This window comes from Lygodium microphyllum, chromosome 13 (genome assembly GCF_053477565.2).
Source record: "Lygodium microphyllum isolate KBCC chromosome 13, Lygodium_microphyllum_v1.1.10, whole genome shotgun sequence".
Classification (NCBI taxonomy): domain Eukaryota; kingdom Viridiplantae; phylum Streptophyta; class Polypodiopsida; order Schizaeales; family Lygodiaceae; genus Lygodium; species Lygodium microphyllum.
Window position 1 is genome coordinate 101,600,967 of NC_141147.1, and position 21,578 is coordinate 101,622,544.

General features: G+C 42.2%; 1 protein-coding gene across 1 annotated transcript; it reads left to right on the forward strand.

The window, feature by feature from the left end:
* Window positions 1–991: 991 nt before the first annotated feature.
* On the forward strand, window positions 992–10,466 carry LOC148026983 (uncharacterized). Its single transcript, XM_087690552.1, has 3 exons — window positions 992–1,393; window positions 5,360–5,362; window positions 10,119–10,466. Exons 1-3 carry the CDS (start codon window positions 1,220–1,222, stop codon window positions 10,437–10,439), a joined length of 498 nt encoding a protein of 165 aa, XP_087546678.1. The 5' UTR covers window positions 992–1,219; the 3' UTR covers window positions 10,440–10,466.
* Window positions 10,467–21,578: the final 11,112 nt, after the last annotated feature.

Consider the following 21,578-nt stretch of genomic DNA (forward strand, 5'->3'; position numbering starts at 1 on the left):
ACTTTGTACATATTTAGTTGTTGTGTTTGTACTTTCGTTCTGCGTGGGTAATAAAGTAAAGAAGGGTTTGGAGCAAGAGGAATTTATCAATAATGCTCTAATTGGCATGCCTTGCCAAGTGGTCAGTCAATTTAGACGAGGAGATTTTGATCAACAGTTCACAGGAGTTTCGCATTATGCACAATGGAGAATCAGGGTGATAAGTATGAGTATATGTGGGAATCTCATGACTTCTTTGAGAAGATAAAAAGGGGCAAGTGGTTGCAGAAGAACTTGCTCGCCGACTTGGTCGAGAGAAATGCTAACATGTAAACTGGCCAGCCAAGAGTGACGGATTCAAGTGCAAGAATGCACTTGAGATGTTACAAATTCATGGAGAGGAGGATTTCTATGAGGCCTGATTTACTCAAGTTGATGGGCACATTGTTTGCTTGTTTTGATATATTTGATGGATATAAAGGTTCTCATGCTGCAGATTATGTGTTAAAGAATCTATTTGAAAATCTGATTAAATATCCTAAGTTTATTCCTGAAATAAATCAGCAATCGGACTCAGAATATTTGAAAGCTGAGAATAGGCGGGCTCAACGGCATCAACTGCTGTTTTGGTAGGGCTGCTTTTCTGAGGACAGGAAGAAAGCTAAATTGGGCTTCCTTGATCGAGGGAATTTTGCTTTTTGGTGGGCAATGAGGTTTTCAGTATTGGAAGGGAGACAGTGACGATAAAGGACAGAAGAGCATAGGAGAAGTGCAGAAACAGAGGAGAGGAAGGGGAGTGCTCTGCAACTCCGTGAGCACAGTCATAAGAGTAGCAGTGTAGTCTGCTGCATTCCTGGAAATCTAATGCCTTTAACCTTAGCCTGTGAATCTTCATCAATCGTAGCCTGAAAAACAAGGAGGAGATCGACGGAATCAGGACTGCAGACCTGAACGTGGAGAGGAAAAAGCTAACTATGCTTTGTAGGGGAGTGTGGAAGCCTTGCGCTGGAGGGATGTGGAAATGCAGAAATGTCAGAAGAGATGGTCAAGGATGGTTATGCGGAAATAGTCAAAATTGATTTGTCACCAGTTGTTATAGATGCAATGCAAAAGAAGTATTCTGATGTTCCTCAACTCAAATACTTGCAGATGGATGCACAAGACTTATCCGTCTTTGATAATTGCTATTTTGATTCAGTCATCGATAAAGGTACGCTCGATGCTATGATGTGTGCAAGAAATGCAGGAGGATTCCATCGACTTCTTCAACTTGGACACTTACAACTTTGGCGAGCCCTCCTATTGGGACAAGAGGTATACTGTAGACCCTGACCCCGTGGATTGGTACCAGTCTTACAGCGGCTTCGCTCCTATCGTACAGAAGCATGTGCCTAAATCTGGCCGGGTGCTCATGGTTGGAATGCGGAGGAAGAGCTGAAGGCTGTGAACCTAAGTAAATTTGTTAGTGAAGCTGTTTCTGCTATTTGTGAGGCAAAACTAAAAAGCTCAGACATCAATGCAGCTGTACAGATGCAAATTTCTTGAGAAGTCTGGACTCTAGTATCAAGCGCAACACTGCCGTAATAAAGATACTGAAACAAATCAATGAAGAACAGAGAGAGGGGCTATAGGAAGAGCTGAAGTCGTGTGCAAGAGAGAGGATTGAGCAGGGTTGCAGAGTCTCGTCTCGATTCGACTGCGACAACTGCAAGTTCCATCTCAGCTTCCTTACATTGCTGGCTTGGTGAATTTCCCTAAGCGATCTATCATCATGCAATCCACTACTCTTGTTGAAGCCCATGTTGCAGAAAAGACTATTGCTGTGACAGAATCTGTCGCGAGGCGTTTGCAATGAAGAGATCTTCGAATTAATTTTCTGGGGGAAAAAGCAGAATTCGTAATTCCATGAACGATCAGAAATAAACGATTAACATCAAGGATAAAAACCAGCTCTTGGAAAATGGGCTTCGCATTCTTCTGCAATAGCTCATAGATGCAACTGTAATAACTGGAGAGTCTGTTATGCCTTATGGCAATTCAATCGATGAAGAAGATGATCGCAGGCACATAACCAGGCTCTGTTTGACAGTGCAAAAAGCAAAGAGAAGACCATACGAGTTTATAAAGGGATGATGCACTCTCTTCTGCAAGGGAAGTCTGATGACAATGTGACCATCATATTGAATGATATCTCATCGTGGTTGGATGACAGAATAAGGTCCCAGTCCGTTCATGACTGAAGATTTCCATCTTCATATGTACTAAATTATTGTTACCCGAGGGGAGACTTACCGAGTATTGATGTTTCGTATTAAGGAGTGATTTTGCTGGTTTTTCTCCTATGCCAAGAACAGATTTGTGACTTCAAATTCCTTATAGTATTGGACATTATTATGATCTGTACTAAAACTGTTTTCTAAACCTCTTGTATATACCTCTGAGGATCTTCTATACTCGTCTTTTATTGCTGCTGTAACTATTCTGAAGAAATATAAATATGATTCTTTGTGGAGGCCGCCACTATTGACGATCTATCCTTCTATCCTGAAATTATTCAAAGTCCTCAGTGGTCGCGACTTGGCTTTCGAAAACCCTTCGACATCTTTGGTGAACTCGACGTGAAAGCGTCGCAGAAATTTCAGGATGGGAGATACTTCAGCCTCTATTTCAGCTTCTTCTACAACTCCAGCTGCCTCTACTTCAGCTCCATCTATGACTGCAGCGTCAAGTACTTCAACGGAGAATCTAAAACAGATTTTGCAGAATATGTCCATGTATATGCAGCTCCAAAATCAGCAAACACAATTGTATATGCAGCAGCAACAACAATTGCATCAACAACAATTGTCTCAGCAAAGGCAACTCTATTCGGAGCAGGAGAATGCAAACAGCGCGACTAAGGCTATTGAAGCAGTTGAGAGTGAGAAGAAGCTATTTGACGGGCGTAATGTTTCAGCATATTTGAAGACATATGAGATCAAGATGGGGTTTTTTGGAGTTCCTGCTGGACTTATGAGTAAGTACTTCCTTCGTCTTGTCACACCTGCTTTGAGGACAAAAGTGACTGATCTTTTTATTCAAAATACACATTGGCAAGATTTTAAGAAGGCTCTAAAAGAAGAATACTTCCTTGAGGACTTTGGTATGGCTACTCGGCGGTCATTCCGAGAGTGGGTCTACATGCCAAACAAGGGTCTTGCTGCTTCGGAGTTGATTCGAGAATTCGAAGAGAGGTATAGTCAACTTGATGCTATTGAACAAAGAGCATTGGATGTTGAAAAAGTTGAGCTTTTCTTGCAAGCTGCAGATCCTGCTCTTCAAGAAGAATTGGGTGAGCTTCTTGAAGATCGCACGAAGCCTATGGGTCTTAAAACTGATTGGCAGGATGCCCAGGATGCAGTCTCGACTTTGACCAAGAGGAGGATATGGAAGACTCGCCTACAGAATGGTTCCATGACACCTACACCATCATCTGCTCCTATGCCTACTTCTATCCCTGTTATTTCTTCTCCTCCTCAGCCAGTTTCTTGGCCTATGCCAGTGCCTACTGTTTCTACTCCACCTATTCCTCCTGTTCCACGGCCGATGCCTACACCTTCTGCTCCAAAACCATCCGCTCCATCTGTGCCTACCTCTCTTGATGATATAATCAAAGGCATCACAGATTTGACACTTGAGTCAGTCAAAGCGGAGTTAGTGGGAAAGTTGAAGGAGCAGTTTGCTTCAACTGTGCCTACTACTTCTTCTAGTGCTCCTACTGCACCTAGGAGTGCTCCTAGTGCACCTAGGAGAGATCGGAGATGTATTTGGTGTGATAGTACGGAGCATCAGCATTGCAGGGATTGTGACTCTTTCCAGGATGCAAGGAGGCAGAATTTGGTATATTGGGGGCAAGATGGTAAGATTTGGTTGACTGAGACAGGAGCTCCACTTGCTACCAACTTTGGTAAAGGTGGAATGAAGAAGTTAGTGGAGGACATGGCTGCGCGTACTTCTTATGTGACGGCTAGAGGTGATGCTTCTGCATATGGAGTACAGATTGAGAAGGGTTCAGAGACTCAGTCCGCACTATGGACTTATGCTATGGAGACTGCAAACAAGGGGAAAATTCAGCAAACTGTTTTGAGTAGTGCAGGCTCTAGCATCAGATCAGAGACAGGTTGGGACTCGCCTGTTGACAGGTATTCTATTTATGCTTATTTGGCTAAATCTCATGGTGCAGATGTATTTGTTGAGGAGAAGCGTAAGAGGGATGAAGAAAATCCAAGTGCAGCTAAGAAGACTAGAGGGGGTGAGTTTGTTACTCCACCTACTGTAGGACCGTCTTCAAGACCAGGGCCAGATCGACAAATGGAGGATGCTCAAAAGAGAGAAAAGAGGCAAGAGCCTAGAGAGAGAAAGCAGCCAGGATTCAGATTGATGTCCGATATTGAGACATCTATAGACATGAAGAAAATCTTTAATGATAAGATACTTGGCAGTGAGGTGACTTTCACTATTTCTGAGATTTTGGGCATCTCAAAAAGAGAGTTTCAGGATCAGTTTCAGGAGGTCCTGAAGAGGAAAAGACATGCATTGGCTACCACTGACACACAGGGAGTTTTGATTGGAGAGTTGGATGAGGATGATGATGAGGTTATGGTTGATAATGCTTCTGTTTTGCCGCAGGTAGAGAAGAGGGTTCAGCCTATGCATTATGCTGAAATTGATGAGCCTGTTTTGATACCGCGTAGTCACTTTTTGCGGAGCCATTGGGCTAGGGCAACTACAGAGACGATGGTAAAGGTTGGTGAAAAACAGGTGCCTTATGTTGCATTGGTTGATCATGGTTCAGAGATTAATCTCATAGTACGTGGAGTTTATGAGAGTAACAGGTGGCCTATGGATGTAGAGCATGGGTGGCGTATGAGAGCCGCCAATAACACTGCAGGTGATTTATATGCTACTTGCCCTAGTGTCAGGGTTTCTATTGGTGATGTAGAGGAGGATTTTCATTTCTTTGTGCAGGATTCATGCTCGTATCCCATAATTCTTGGACAGCCATTCATTACAGAGATGCGTATGGAAACAAAGGTCATGGATGATGGATCTGCTTATGCACGGATTCGCAGTAAAGATGGTATGAGAGCAGTTCAGTTTATGACTATATGTGTGAACCATGTTAGAAACAGGGATACTCTCAGAGATGCACCCTTACCCACTGTAAGGGATTCGGGTTTTCATTAGGTACCGCCGTTTCGCGAGACGACGGTGGTACAGAGGAGAGGAGATTGGAGTTCTCGCCTCCTGGCAGCAGTGTTTTCTCATCCGGTTATGTTGGGATTTCAGCAAACAGTTCAATGAGTTATCAGAAGACTTCTAGGTTGCCTAGAGCTGCCAGGCAGTATATATGCAGGAAGGAGAAAAATTTGAAAAATGCAGGAATTTTGGAGGATGATGAGCACATAGATGGTATGTATGACAGTGTGATTTGTGCAGATACGATGACAGAGATGGGAGATATGCTGAAAACTGATATGCTGAACTGTCATGGTAATGTATTAGTGCAATCCCTGGACATGTTTCATATAATTGCAGATTTTATGTCACAGATTGAGTCAGAGGCTGAGTTAACTCAGCAAAGAGTGTTGAGTGCTGAAGAAATTCAGCAAACAGAGTTTCCAGCTGGTTATGATCAGCTTTCAGAGAGACAGAGGGCTGAAAAATTTCAGCCAACAGAGTTTACTGCTGAAATATTTCAGCATTCAGAGTTTGGGGCTGTTTCTATGCAGTCTATAGAGCAGAGGGCTGAGAATATTCAGCCATTGGAGTGCAGAATTGCTGATTTACAGCAAGGTTTATGTAATGCAGAAGAGCATAATGAAGCCAGGGTTGACACGAAATACAAAACTGTGGATAAGAAGGTGAAGCCGGTTGCTGTACCGCTTCCATCTGATAGTGATCAGCAAATAGAGAGGGCTGCTAAACAGCAAATTTTGAGGAATCCGGAGTATATTGGTCATAAATTTTCAGCAGAGACACTTGCTGAATTGAAAATTGGAAATGGTGATTTCTTGTTACCCATAGAGAAGCAATGCTTTCAGGAGATGCTTGAGCGTCATGGACGGGGATTTGCTTTTTTGCCACATGAGATTGGATGTGTGAATCCTGATATTGTTGCTCCTATGGTCATTTTTACTATTCCTCATATCCCATGGAATCTCCGACCTATTCCAGTGCCTAAAGCACACTTGCCAAAGCTGATTGATTTATTGAATGAGAAAATCAGGATGGGAATCCTTGAGCCTTCATCTGCACCATACTCAAACAGGTGGTTTACAGTTCCGAAGAAGAATGGTACTCTTCGATTTATTCAGGATATGCAGCCAGTGAACAGAGTTACTATCAGGAATGTTGGTATAGGTCCAGTTGTGGATGAGTTTGCAGAGGCATTTGCTGGACGTGCCATCTATTCTTTGGGTGATTTGTATTCGGGTTATGATCAGTTTCAGCTGGCTTTGGAAAGCAGGGACATAACCACCATGAGAACTCCTATTGGGCTTGTCAGGATGTGTACCTTGCCTCAAGGTGCCACTAATTCTGTTGCGCATATGATGAATGCCATGCATAAGGTCCTTCGTGATTACATACCTCAGCTTACTATGCCTTTCTTGGATGATGTGCCCATTAAGGGGTGTGCAGAAGAAGAGAAGAATGAGAGCCTAAATGAGCAGGGATGCAGATACTTTGTGGCTGATCATATTTCAGCATGTGAGAAGATTTTGGCCAGGTTAGAAGAAGTGAACTTGACACTTTCAGGGCAAAAATCTATTTTTGGAGTGAATGAGGTTGTCATTGTTGGGCATATGTGTGGATATTATGGCAGGAAACCTTCACCTGATAAGGTGAATGCTATAGGCAAGATTGCAGAGTATTGTTCTACCACTTCAGAGGTACGGAGATTCATTGGTGCTTGTGTGTTTTATATGATTTGGATACCTCATTTTGCACACATAGCAGATTGTTTGTATCAGCTGCTTCGAAAGGGGCAGAAATTCTATTGGGATGAGAGCCACACTAAAGCCATGCGGAAATTGAAAAAGTTATTGAAGAATGCTCCTACTCTCAGGAAAGCGGATTATAATTGTGATAGACCTATTGTATTGACAGTTGACACTAGTCCAATTGGCATAGGTTGGGCTGTGGGTCAAGATGATGCAGATGGAAATAGGTATGCTATTCGGTTTGGGGCGAAAGTCCTAAACGAGAGACAGAGGAGATATCCGCAAATCAAGAGGGAGTTATTGGGGATTGTCACGGCTCTCAAATGTGACAAGGAGTACTTTATTGGGGCTTCGGTTGTGGTAGAGACAGATTGCTTGCCATTGATTGGTATGATCACGAGTTGCTCTACTCCGGATATAGCCATGTTGAGATGGATTGCATACATCAAGTCATTAAATCCGGAATTTAAACACATAGCAGGGAAGGATAATCCAGTGGCAGATATGTTGTCTAGAGCCAGATATGATGATGAGGAGACTCTACTTGCAGAAGAGGATGATGCAGAAATTTCAGCCACTATGGTTGATCATGTTTGTCATGTCTATGATATTGTGGCTTTTATAGAAGAACTTTATGTTGGAGATTGGTTGCAGATTGGCAGGTACCTTAGTACACTAAGCAAAAGAGATGAATGGACAGATGAAGAGTTCAAGAAGATCAGAAGGAAAGCCTATGGTTATTTTCTCAAGGACGGATTTCTTTGGAAGCATCCGAAGAAAAGAGGCGGATTACCTTTGCGGGTTGTCTGCGATAGAGAGACACAGTTACAGGTGATGAGGGAGTTTCATGAGAGTCCTTGGGCTGGTCATAGAGGAGTATGGGCTACTTATGAGAAAATCAGGGAGAAATTTTGGTGGAAAGGCATGTATAGAGATGTTTCTCACTTTGTTGAGACTTGCAGAGACTGCCAGATGTATTCAGTAGTGCGTCATCGAGATGAGCTTCATCCGACCTATCCACTATGCATTCATTATAAGTGGGTAGTTGATTTGGTTACCATGCCTATGGGTCTATGGAAGATGAGGTACATTGTTTTGGCTAGAGAGGATCTTACTAATCATGTTGAGGGCAGATCTTTGAGAACGAAGACCACTAGTGCAGTGTGTAAGTTCTTATTGGAGGAAATTTTCTGTAGGTATGGTTGTGTGGGTAAGATCACTGCGGATCGTGGTGAATTGGATGCAGATGAAGCTAGGGAGTTTTTCTCTCAGCTAGGAATCAAATTGGCTCTAACCACAGCATATAATCCAGAGGGAAATGGAAAGAATGAAAGAGGGCATCCGCCGATAGTGAAAGCATTAGCCAAAGCATGCAGAGGACGGACTGGAGAATGGCCAAGACTTCTACCATTTGCTTTATGGGCTGATCGTACGACTCATAGTGTTATTACAGGATATATGCCTGCAGAGTTGATGTATGGTCAGAAACCTATTATGCCGATTGAGACTTGTGCTTTGACTTGGTCAGTTCTACCTTGGCAGGAGGATTTGATGAGAGAAGAGCTCTTAGCTCTTCGGATTCGACAGTTGGAGAGGAGACCTGAGGATATTCAACTAGCTATTGACAGGTTGAAGGTTGCTAGACTGAGAAATAAGGACAGGTTTGACAGTAGGCATCGCTTGCGACCTAGAGCAATAGAAGAGGGAGATTGGGTATTGGTCTTTGATAGCAGCCTTGAAAATCAGCATACTGCACTTCGGAAGATGGTGAAAAGATGGTTTGGGCCATACATAGTCAGACATGTCTTTGATAATGCAACATATGAGCTGACAGAATTGGATGGGACAGTGCTTAAAGTGCCTATTGCACGAAAAAGAATCAAGATTTTCAAGAAAAGAGATGATGAGGATTATGCATTGGAAGAATTTTCAAGAGAAGAGCAACGACAAGAAACTCCAATGGAAGAGACAGATGATATGGTTGAAAATCTTGTTGATCTACCAGAAATGCATAACGAAGAGATTGATTTGTTTGTGGATCTTGATGATAACGATCATGGGTAGTTGGCCCATCCGGAGGATGCGCACGATTAGAGGGGGTGGATGTCGTATTGCTGCGCATTCGAGGTATGAAAAGCCACCCAAAAGTTGTGCGTGTGATTTGATACTTTGTACATATTTAGTTGTTGTGTTTGTACTTTTGTTCTGCGTGGGTAATAAAGCAAAGAAGGGTTTGGAGCAAGAGGAATTTATCAATAATGCTCTAATTGGCATGCCTTGCCAAGTGGTCAGTCAATTTAGACGAGGAGATTTTGATCAACAGTTCACAGGAATTTCGCATTATGCACAATGGAGAATCAGGGTGATAAGTATGAGTATATGTGGGAATCTCATGACTTCTTTGAGAAGATAAAAAGGGGCAAGTGGTTGCAGAAGAACTTGCTCGCCGACTTGGTCGAGAGAAATGCTAACATGTAAACTGGCCAGCCAAGAGTGACGGATTCAAGTGCAAGAATGCACTTGAGATGTTACAAATTCATGGAGAGGAGGATTTCTATGAGGCCTGATTTACTCAAGTTGATGGGCACATTGTTTGCTTGTTTTGATATATTTGATGGATATAAAGGTTCTCATGCTGCAGATTATGTGTTAAAGAATCTATTTGAAAATCTGATTAAATATCCTAAGTTTATTCCTGAAATAAATCAGCAATCGGACTCAGAATATTTGAAAGCTGAGAATAGGCGGGCTCAACGGCATCAACTGCTGTTTTGGTAGGGCTGCTTTTCTGAGGACAGGAAGAAAGCTAAATTGGGCTTCCTTGATCGAGGGAATTTTGCTTTTTGGTGGGCAATGAGGTTTTCAGTATTGGAAGGGAGACAGTGACGATAAAGGACAAAAGAGCATAGAAGAAGTGCAGAAACAGAGGAGAGGAAGGGGAGTGCTCTGCAACTCCGTGAGCACAGTCATAAGAGTAGCAGTGTAGTCTGCTGCATTCCTGGAAATCTAATGCCTTTAACCTTAGCCTGTGAATCTTCATCAATCGTAGCCTGAAAAACAAGGAGGAGATCGACGGAATCAGGACTGCAGACCTGAACGTGGAGAGGAAAAAGCTAACTATGCTTTGTAGGGGAGTGTGGAAGCCTTGCGCTGGAGGGATGTGGAAATGCAGAAATGTCAGAAGAGATGGTCAAGGATGGTTATGCGGAAATAGTCAAAATTGATTTGTCACCAGTTGTTATAGATGCAATGCAAAAGAAGTATTCTGATGTTCCTCAACTCAAATACTTGCAGATGGATGCACAAGACTTATCCGTCTTTGATAATTGCTATTTTGATTCAGTCATCGATAAAGGTACGCTCGATGCTATGATGTGTGCAAGAAATGCAGGAGGATTCCATCGACTTCTTCAACTTGGACACTTACAACTTTGGCGAGCCCTCCTATTGGGACAAGAGGTATACTGTAGACCCTGACCCCGTGGATTGGTACCAGTCTTACAGCGGCTTTGCTCCTATCGTACAGAAGCATGTGCCTAAATCTGGCCGGGTGCTCATGGTTGGAATGCGGAGGAAGAGCTGAAGGCTGTGAACCTAAGTAAATTTGTTAGTGAAGCTGTTTCTGCTATTTGTGAGGCAAAACTAAAAAGCTCAGACATCAATGCAGCTGTACAGATGCAAATTTCTTGAGAAGTCTGGACTCTAGTATCAAGCGCAACACTGCCGTAATAAAGATACTGAAACAAATCAATGAAGAACAGAGAGAGGGGCTATAGGAAGAGCTGAAGTCGTGTGCAAGAGAGAGGATTGAGAAGGGTTGCAGAGTCTCGTCTCGATTCGACTGCGACAACTGCAAGTTCCATCTCAGCTTCCTTACATTGCTGGCTTGGTGAATTTCCCTAAGAGATCTATCATCATGCAATCCACTACTCTTGTTGAAGCCCATGTTGCAGAAAAGACTACTGCTGTGACAGAATCTGTCGCCAGGCGTTTGCAATGAAGAGATCTTCGAATTAATTTTCTGGGGGAAAAAGCAGAATTCGTAATTCCATGAACGATCAGAAATAAACGATTAACATCAAGGATAAAAACCAGCTCTTGGAGAATGGGCTTCGCATTCTTCTGCAATAGCTCATAGATGCAACTGTAATAACTGGAGAGTCTGTTATGCCTTATGGCAATTCAATCGATGAAGAAGATGATCGCAGGCACATAACCAGGCTCTGTTTGACAGTGCAAAAAGCAAAGAGAAGACCATACGAGTTTATAAAGGGATGATGCACTCTCTTCTGCAAGGGAAGTCTGATGACAATGTGACCATCATATTGAATGATATCTCATCGTGGTTGGATGACAGAATAAGGTCCCAGTCCGTTCATGACTGAAGATTTCCATCTTCATATGTACTAAATTATTGTTACCCGAGGGGAGACTTACCGAGTATTGATGTTTCGTATTAAGGAGTGATTTTGCTGGTTTTTCTCCTATGCCAAGAACAGATTTGTGACTTCAAATTCCTTATAGTATTGGACATTATTATGATCTGTACTAAAACTGTTTTCTAAACCTCTTGTATATACCTCTGAGGATCTTCTGTACTCGTCTTTTATTGCTGCTGTAACTATTCTGAAGAAATATAAATATGATTCTTTGTGGAGGCCGCCACTATTGACGATCTATCCTTCTATCCTGAAATTATTCAAAGTCCTCAGTGGTCACGACTTGGCTTTCGAAAACCCTTCGACAGCGACGAAAATACAAACAACAAAATTTGCCCCTGTCGTCGCAAAAAGCATCGTTATTAACGATGCCATAGAAACGTCGGTATTGACGTCGCTATCAGCGTTGTTATTGGCGTCGCTACTTGCGACGCTGATAGCGACGCCAATACCGACGCTGATAGTGACGGTTTGCGACGTGCATAGCGACGCCAATAGCGACGCGAGCAGTAAAATTTGCGACGCTAATAGCGACGGTAACAGGGATTTTTTTTTTTGTGGTAGGGCAAGAAATAAATACATGATCGCATAAAAAGAGATTGGTACAATCATGACAGGATATCACTAATACATAGAACATGTCTACATGGACTAGGCGACTCAAAAATAAAGGTGTGTGAGCTCCAGGGATCCAAGGGCGAGCTACGTATCCTCGTCCCCCGAAAGCTCGTCCCACTGCAAACGAGCATCGAACGGACTCTGTAGAAAAAGAAACAACACATCAATCCACCATACAATAATGCATTCAAATATCTCATGGTAACGACGGACAAGAAAGATGAGTGACTTACAGGGTCGCCACATCTATACAATCGGTCGATCAATGCATTGAGACCGTGCTTCTTTGCATATCGAGTCTCAAGGCCAGAAAGATCGCGATTTGTAATGGAGTGCTGCAAAGAAAACAAAATGCTAACTATTATAAACATGATTGTCAGTACAAAGAATATTTTAAAAAATAAACAAGCAAAATAACAGAAAAACTTACAAAGTCCTCCAAATATGTCCTGTGGCCGCCACTCCCAAGATGATGGACCACTTTGGCCTCGAGTCGTGCCCTCCTCGCCTCTCGCTGTTGACTCCAACGTCCTGGAGAATCTATAGCCTCCTCCCTCAGTCGGCGCCAGTCGTCTGCATCTAACCACTCGGGCTTTGCAACCCCACTCTTGATTGCCTTGCGTGCGTCGGATCGTCTATGTGACATGTATGCACACATGTAATCCATCATCCAGCCCGTAGAGAATCTATCTACTGCGGCTGGCACCGGAAACTCCTCGTGCAAGGATGCTACTATGTAGTCCTTGCTCCCCTCCGGTATGTTCTTCCAATGATCCAAGACGTTGTGCCGAAAAACTTGTTGGCACAACTCTCTCATGCAAGCCATCACCCTCCTCCCCTCATCATTCATGATAATGGCTCCTGACCTACTATCGACTAGATATCCATAACCCCTAGGAGTATGCCTAAGATGGGTCCTCTCCCATCTGTGTCCACGCTCCTAGGCATATCTAGGAGACCCCTCTGCATCCGGTGTACCGATGGGGGTAATCTCTCTTGGAGTGGCACCCAAAGGGGTGCCACCTGCTATTGCTGCTGACGGCTGCGCAAAAGCCAAAGTAACTAGAGTAGACGTCCCCATAGGTGTGACAAATCCTGGAGGTGATGCAGCTCCAGCTGAACGATGAGACGGAGACACCGCGTCTGTTTCTCCACAGCATCCACCTAAGCCACGAGAGCGAGGAGTCGCATCTGTATCCCGTGTCGACCGCGGGCTCACTGCCTCTATATCTCTGCAGCATCCCCCTGATCCCGATGCACTCCCTCCCTCTGGCCCAAGTCGTGAGCGTCGAGATTGTCTGCTCAAAGCCAAAGCATTCGATCGCGCTGAAGCAGATCTAGCAGAGTGCCCTGACGAAGAACGAGACAGCTCTTGGTCTGCCATCTCTCTGAATCTGACGATTTGGTCTAGAGACATGCGTGCGAAGATGTCCTGTAACTCCTCATCGCTCATCCCTCGACTCATCTTGAAAATATCACCTGCACAGACAAAAAATGATGTTAGAATAATCAATTTAAATCATACAAAGCACATTAATATAAATCATTTAAAAAAAATCTCACTTAAAATACATATCTTATGTACCTTTATAAGTGATTGGTCAACGAATTGAGTAAGTGGATGCTCCAAGTATGAAGTATCCTATGGTCCCATGTTAATCTCCTGACACAACTCTGCATACACTAGAAGGTCGATAGACATGTCACCACAAAAGAATGAGTCCACCTCGTTCTCAAAGAATTCTTGGACTCCTGTATTTCCATCATTGTTAGCCGATGCTGGCTCCAACCTTTCGACGGCCTCCACCCCTTGCAATATCGACCCCTCTATTTGCATATTATCTTCATATATGCTCGGGACATCGCTTTGATCATATACTCTCGCACTTCGGGGAGTTGAAGGTATAACATACCACCATCGAGGTTGTCGGGGATTTGGATAGAAGATTACCTGTTCACAAACACGTACAAGAGAGTTCAAACCATTGTGACATAAACCATGTCGTAATATAATTAGCAAGCAAATGACTCCATGCACCTATTCACAATGGGCCGGCAACACAAAGGTGTCGCGCAAATCCGTCCATCTTTTTTCGGAATCTATTTCGAGAAATCCAGATGGACCTCATCGAACTGTTGCTTCAGCTCCTCCAAGTACCACTTTGAACCACTGCACATCGAATAGTATCATGGAGAAGCTACGGTAATCCACCGTAATAATACTTTGCAAGTTTCCAAAATACTCCATCTCATCCACAACCATGTTTGGATCCGTTGCTCGTCGCCGGCTCTCTTGCTCGAACCTTGCCATGACACCACAGTCCATTGTGGAGTGCATTTTGTCAATACGCTCCACATGAAAATGCCGTCCACGCGACCACACTGCACTATATATTTTGTACTGTACATTGAAACACTCAAATTAGATGTTGCATATAAAATTTAGATACGACAGATTCTAAACCCCTCATCACCTTTGGACTACATCCCCTCGAGAATTCCCATTCCTCCATTGAGACATCTGTCCCTTCCCAAGATGCTGTGGTCAAGGCTCCATGCAACCATCGCGTTGACATAAACCGCGGCATCTCCTCTATGCCTTCGGGATATCGAATCGATCGATGACGCATACTATGTCGAAATTCAGCTCGCGCTTCCTCTCGATCTTGCCTAGCGATCTGGTACTTGGTGAGCCACGTCTCCATAGAGACATGGTGCAACATACAAAAGCGATTCAACTTCTCTTCCATTGAGGCATCCATTCTTTTTTCTACCCCATTTCCAACCACCACATCTCCAGTCAGTCTATCATCGTCCTTCAGCGACCATAGCATTTCATTGTATGGTTCCACCGTTGGTAGCCATTGTGAAATATGCACTAGTGCCTCAGACACCAACTAACCTTCGGCCATGCTACCTTCTGGCCGAGCTTGTTGTTTCATAAATCCTTTCAGGGTTTTCATGAAGCGCTCCAAGAAGAACATCCGTTGTGTATGGACAGGTCCAGCAATCTCCACTTCATCCACAAGATACACAAGAAGGTGGATTTGTATCATGAGCATGCTGGTGGGCAGGTATTTCTCAAAGAGACAGACCATATCCACTGCTCCCCGCCTCACGGATTCAATAGAGGACATCTTAATCTCCTTCTGTGAGATTCATTGCACCAAAGTCGACAACTTGTAAATGGCCCCGCGAATTTCTGGAGTAAGACATCCTGCGATCGCGATCGATAGTACAAACTGCCACAAATGAGAAAGCATTATGAATAATGGTCACATTCCAAATAGCAAAATGCCCACGCTAATTACAATCCATTCGTAGTACAAACCTGACATATCTTATGCCAATCATGGGATTTTAGCCCTAATAATTGGTTGTCTTTAGAAAATACTGACCTGAGAGAACGCATCATACCCGTCGAAACTTGATTACTTGCTTCACAATGCGCTCTTCTTTAGTGGACAAAACCCAAGGAGCGCGAGGAAGCTGCACGCGACCATCAGCACTCGACTCTGCGGCCAAAGCTCCTCCATCTTACCTACCTCCTTCAAATCCATTCGTGCCCTTATAGTGTCTCTCTTTCCTGTGATGTGGTCCCATAACAAGCTGCCCACATTCTTGAAAATATGCATGGGATCCAACAAGTGGTTGACCTGTAAGTGGGTCCAACATGGCAACTCGTAGAAAACTGAGAACCGCCGCATTCCATTTGGATGTGATTCCGCGTGGACCATTTTCAGCTCGTAGCAGCTTGTGGCGTTCATATGTGTTGGAGCTCATCCAAGGAAACCTTCCCTGAGTTCATGATCCTCCAGCAAGAAAGCAGCGTGTCCTTAATATACCATCTTCTTCATGGTTCGTGACCTTCCGAAGTCTAATTGTGGCCCGCACAATGGACATGCATGATAACCTGAGGTTTTAGCCTCTGCAAGAGGTTGAGAAGCAAATTTTGAAAAACATTGAGGATGATATTGATGCATCCATGGTGTTGAAATCTAAACTTCAAGATATAAGAAATGCTTTACCGATTGATGTAAAAAAAGCATGGGACATAGTAGTTGAGAGATTTATTGATGTTATTGTAGATAATTATTCATTATTGTAGAAAAAAAAAGGCATTGGTTCATAAGGTTCATGAGTTGGAGACTAAATGTTTGGACTTGACTGAAAGATTGGATAATGCCTTAGATGCTAAAGGAAAAGTGATGAATATGTTACTTCATCATTGCAACAAAAAGATTGGTGACAAGGATGCTATGATTAATGAAGTTATTCATGAGGTGAATATAGAGTTGAAGGGGATGGAATACGATTCTTCTTTGGGATTTAGTGGTGATCAATCAATTATTGAGGTGTCTTCTTGTATGGCCATTATACCTTATATACCTAGCTATGGTCTCTAGGTTGTGTACTTTGAGTATCTTAGAGGGGCTCTACTAGGATTACTTATACAACTACACTAGAGGGCTTTGAGTATAAGTAATCCTAGTCAACAAAATACAACTTTGTCAACAAATCCTAGTTGTATAAGTAATCCTAGGTGCCATTGATGAATATCACTTTCCACTTTGTTTCATCATAGTTCTTTCTTAGTCTCATTTTGTTGACACCTAGGATTACTTATACAATTGCACTAGAGGGCTTTGAGTATCTTAGAGGGGCTCTACTCAATGTTGCTTGCTCAGTGTGGTTTATTAAGGGATGCAAGGCCTTTAGCAAGGTATAACTATGTTCTATGCATTAGTCTTCATGCTACTTAGTTTTCATGCTATATACTACTTAATTGCATACTAGTGGGTTTTGAGTCCTGACCATCCCAGTAATACACTGGGTTGTGCCATGTGTTAGGGCTCAAATTGCATCATCTACCTTAGTACTTGTAAGCATGTAGGTGCATGAAATCAATATAAGTATCTTTTCAGTCATGACGAATGAAAGATCTTTAGGGCAGTGCACGTATAGGGTGGATGATGCTTGATTCTACTACTCTGTTCTTGTTTCCTAGAAATTAGTCCTATCTATAATAAGTTATTTGTTCAAGAACGATCGTGCTGAGAGTATCTTGATTCATAATTTTTAGGTGAGCAGTGCTTTGTAAATGATTATGATGTATATCTTATGTCTGCATATTAGTCCTAAAGAATTAATGACCAATATGTATGTAAATCAATTCAAGAAGTTATATGCAGTAGTAGGAATATTTTAGGCAAAACTAGTGTTTCTGTGTTTCTATTATGGTCTATTGAGGCCATAAAATAAACTAAAGAAAATAATCATCAATTAAAGAGAAATACAATAGGAAACATTCATACTCATCCCTCAAATATTACATATATATCATAATATGCATTAATCATGTGTGTGTGTGTGTGTGTGCGTGCGCGTGCATGTGCATGTGCATGTGCATCCATGTGCGTGTGCATGTGCGCGTGTGTGTGTGAAGTAATATCATGAAGTAGCGATATGTGTCAGCGTACACCCTAGTTATGGGATATCAAGATGTCAAGTAAATTCTATATGCTTATGTACACTTACCCATATATTCATATATTCTTTCTAGCACAACATCAACATTGATGGTATAGAAAATTCATGAGTATCATTGAGGATCTCTTAGTCTAATAATAAACCAATCTCAATAAAAAGCATCTTAGTAATGTGGTTTTTTTGTCCTAGGTCCATGTATAAAAATTAATGCCATCTATAAAATTTATCTACTTTTATTGTAATGATTGGAAGACATCAAATGCAACAATGTAATACAAGGTTACCATGTCAAAGACAATATCAAATAGTAAAAATGTTTGTGCCTGTGTGGGGGGGTGTGTGTGTGTACTATAGTTATAAAATTTGTTCCAATCAATTATACTCATAGTCATAACCTTTGAAGAAAATATCCTATGCTCAATTTAAGGGATTCTTCTTCTATGGCAACACTTTTGGGTTCATTTTGATGAAGCACCATAATGACCATTAGCTAGGGGATCATTTTCTTTTAGTCCTTCCGTTGACTAGTTGGCATGATTACTAATTTGTTATGCCTATAAAGTTAATACAAAAACAAGGAATTATGCATATCACAATTAGATCCCCTACTTGGACATTATGAAGGATATGACCAATTTTAAGCCATCTTAAAGAGTCACCAATGTACGTGGCCCATGATAAAGCACATTTCATACCATTATCGATAAGTCCATTATCGTGCATCTTAAATCTCCTAATTAGACTTTATAAAGTGTATGACCAATTTTTAGCCCTCTTAAGGAGTCGTTGATATAATGGTACCCATAAAAAAAGCAAAGTGCATACCATTACCATAATCATGGATATGTTATCGTTCCAATATATACACACACAGGTGGACTACATCTTGACTAGACAAAAGCTATCCATTTGAGTAGACATACATCTCCATAAAGCTATCCATTTGAGTATACATCTCTTTCTCTTTCTCTCCCTCTCTCATTTCCTTCCCCTCTCTCTCCCTCTCCCTCTCTTTCTCTCTCATTTCCTCTCCCTCTCACAATATATCCTAACACTCTCCAAAAGCAAAAGGGAGAGGGAGAGAGAGAATACACTCTCCCTCCCTCTCCCTCTCCCTCTCCCTCTCCCTCTCTTTCTCTTTTTCTCCCTCTCTCATTTCCTCCCCCTCCCTCTCCCTCTCGTTCTCTTTCTCTTTCTCTTTCTCTCCCTCTCTCTTTCTCTTTCTCTCCCTCCCTCTCCCTCTCCCTTTCCTCTCCCTCTCCCTCTCTTTCTCTCCCATCTCCTCTCCTAAACAAGCAAAAGAGAAAGTGATTTAAACCCTAAACAAGCAAAAGAAGGAGAGAGGGAGACTCACCAATGAGATATGGCGACTGTGGGGTGGCTCCTCTTCGTGATGAAGGCTCCTCCTCTCCTTCGCGAACAACGACGGTGGTGACGGCAAGCCTTCTTCCTCTCCCTCTCTCATGACGGTCACTCTCGCTCTAAAAACACAAAACACAAAAACACGAAATAAACCCACGCTCGGTTTTGGCATGTTTTTTTCCCCTGTGGAGCATCGCTATTTGCGACGCAAATAGCGACGCCAGTACCCGCGTTGCTACCCACCGTCGCTATAGGCTTAAATCCTTGTAGTGTGCACCAAGATGCAAGGGTTCCTAGACCTTGGAATCTTCATAGTTAATGTCGGGATTCTCCCTAGTATGCCTCTCATTTGCATCTCCAACATTTTTAACATTCAACAAATACTCCCAATCCTTTTGAATTTCAAGGGTGCGAGGAAAAATCCAATAGTTGTCCCAACACCTTTGGATATAGCTCTCATAATCATCTACCTAAATCCTTGCCTTCTTCAATGACTTAGGGGTTCTCATCCTAACTTGAAACTATGTGTTCATTTCCAAGCCACTCACAAAGAGGTCACAAAGCACATCTTTTGGCAATTGACTCACTTTCATTGGACAAAGCTTCAAAATGTCATCAAAGGCTCTTGTGTACTCTTTGACACGGAGATATATGACTCTTGCCGAATCTATGTAAGCTGTCCCAAGACTTGAGTCATGGGAACCTTCTTGTCATACTCAACTAGGAATTTATCACATAGTTCCTCAAAGGTTCTAGTTGACCCTCTTGGGAGGCTCCAATACCATTTCCTGGTCTCTCCCTTTAGGGTACTTCAAAATACAAGCATCTGATGTACATCATCAAACCAACTCACAAGGCAACTTAGGCTATATTTTTCAAATGCAGCATTGGATCCTCATCTAGCAGATACTCATCTTGACCTAATTCCAACGTCTTAGAGATTCTGTTCTCTTTGGTTTGCACCTCTAATGGTGTGGAAAAGCTACTTTTTCCATGGACTTCCCTTTTTGCACTCACAAAGTGATTTAGAGAGTCCAAAACTATGCAACAAGGGATCTACTCCATCACTTACTAATGGTGCTTTAGGAAGTATATTCTCCTCTGCCACCACTTTACTAGAACTAAGGATAGATCCCAAATAGAACCTTTCTTTCTAACAATGGTTTTTCACACACATAGACATCATCCAATGTTTTATGGATCTTAGTAATTTCACTATGGTACCTAACTATGTCAGGGACTAGCATTGAGTATACCCTTGGGCCATAATCATATCTTACGATGTGCATATTAACCATTGTCGTCACAATCTTTTCTTCTACAAAATTATCATAATCATAGATGACTGTGCCAACTTAACATTCCTTTTACTTTCTCTTTTCTCTGACTCCCATGGGCTTTCAATCTCGGAGGTATCTCCATGGATACTTTTCCATAGTGGCCCAAACTTAAGCATGGCATCACTTTGGGGAAAAGGATGAAACAACCACATGACTAGCCAAAGATCCCACTAAACCATTTAGGATCGACAAATTATCTTTTGGATAAAGGGGATTCTTTAGACTAATTTTCATGTTAACGATAAATAATTTAAGTAGTTCCAATTTAAAATGCACTACTTCAAGGTGACTCCCATGTAAAAACTTAAAAAATAAACTAGGTACATTATAGCCAAGGTTTGAGAACTGCCACTTATTAGTAGCTCCTAGAAAACACACCACCTACTGGGACCTAAAATGGACTTGACATTGTCTTTGATGGCTCTAGTTGGTTTGTGCTCCTAAACATGCCAAACGATGCCACATGGTCTCGTGACCCCAGGAGTGTCTAGGTACTATAAATGATATCTCTAACTTCCATATTTATAGATGGAATTTTGGATTGTAGTCCAACTAGTTACCCTTTTTGACTCCAAGCAAGAAAGTTTCCCACATGTATGTGACTATCTCACCTTGAATCACATACATGAAGGGCAACCCCCAACTGACTACTATGGCCCCTATGACTCTGCTACACCCCAAGGATTAGCCGTAGATGCACTATCTGAAACATATAAAACATCATAATATACTCTCTTGATATTTATCATTCTAGGAGACCTTTTATAACCTCACATAATCTTTTACCCAAGAATAAACGTGCTAACTTACGGTTAGGGATCCTCTTTTACTTTTGGTTGAAAAGTGGACCACCTGAGTTTCAATGAGCTACTCACAAAACATTTGAACCGTATTTAACAACTTTTATGAAGTATTCATTGATGGTTTTTGTGTTTTTGGCAGCAAAAGCGAACACTTAAAACACCTCAGACTATGCTTTCAGAGATGCAGAATGTTTGGCATGTCATTAAATCCTTTCAAGTCAGTGTTTGTAGCCAAAAGGGGTGTGTGGTCATATCCTGTCTGAAGAGGGTATGAGTATAGACCCCAAGAAGATTGTAGTTGTTCAAAAGGGTAAGGCTCCAAGTAATGTGCAAGAAATTATGAGGTTTGTGGGGTAGATTAAGTGGCATAGTAGATACTTAAGGTACCTGTCACATATCGGTTCTCCTCTTACAACTCTCACAAAGAAAGGGATGCAGTTTGTGTGAAGGGAAGATCAGGAGAGAGCTTTTAGAGTTTTGAAAAAGATGTTGGTGGTGGCTCCAATTTTGCAACCTCCAGCATGAGATTTACCTTTCCATATTTTTTTTGATGCATTTGATTTG

Coding starts and splice junctions, on each gene's coding strand:
- LOC148026983 (XM_087690552.1), top strand. CDS start 1,220: ATGCAGGAGGATTCCATCGACTTCTTCAACTTGGACACTTACAACTTT.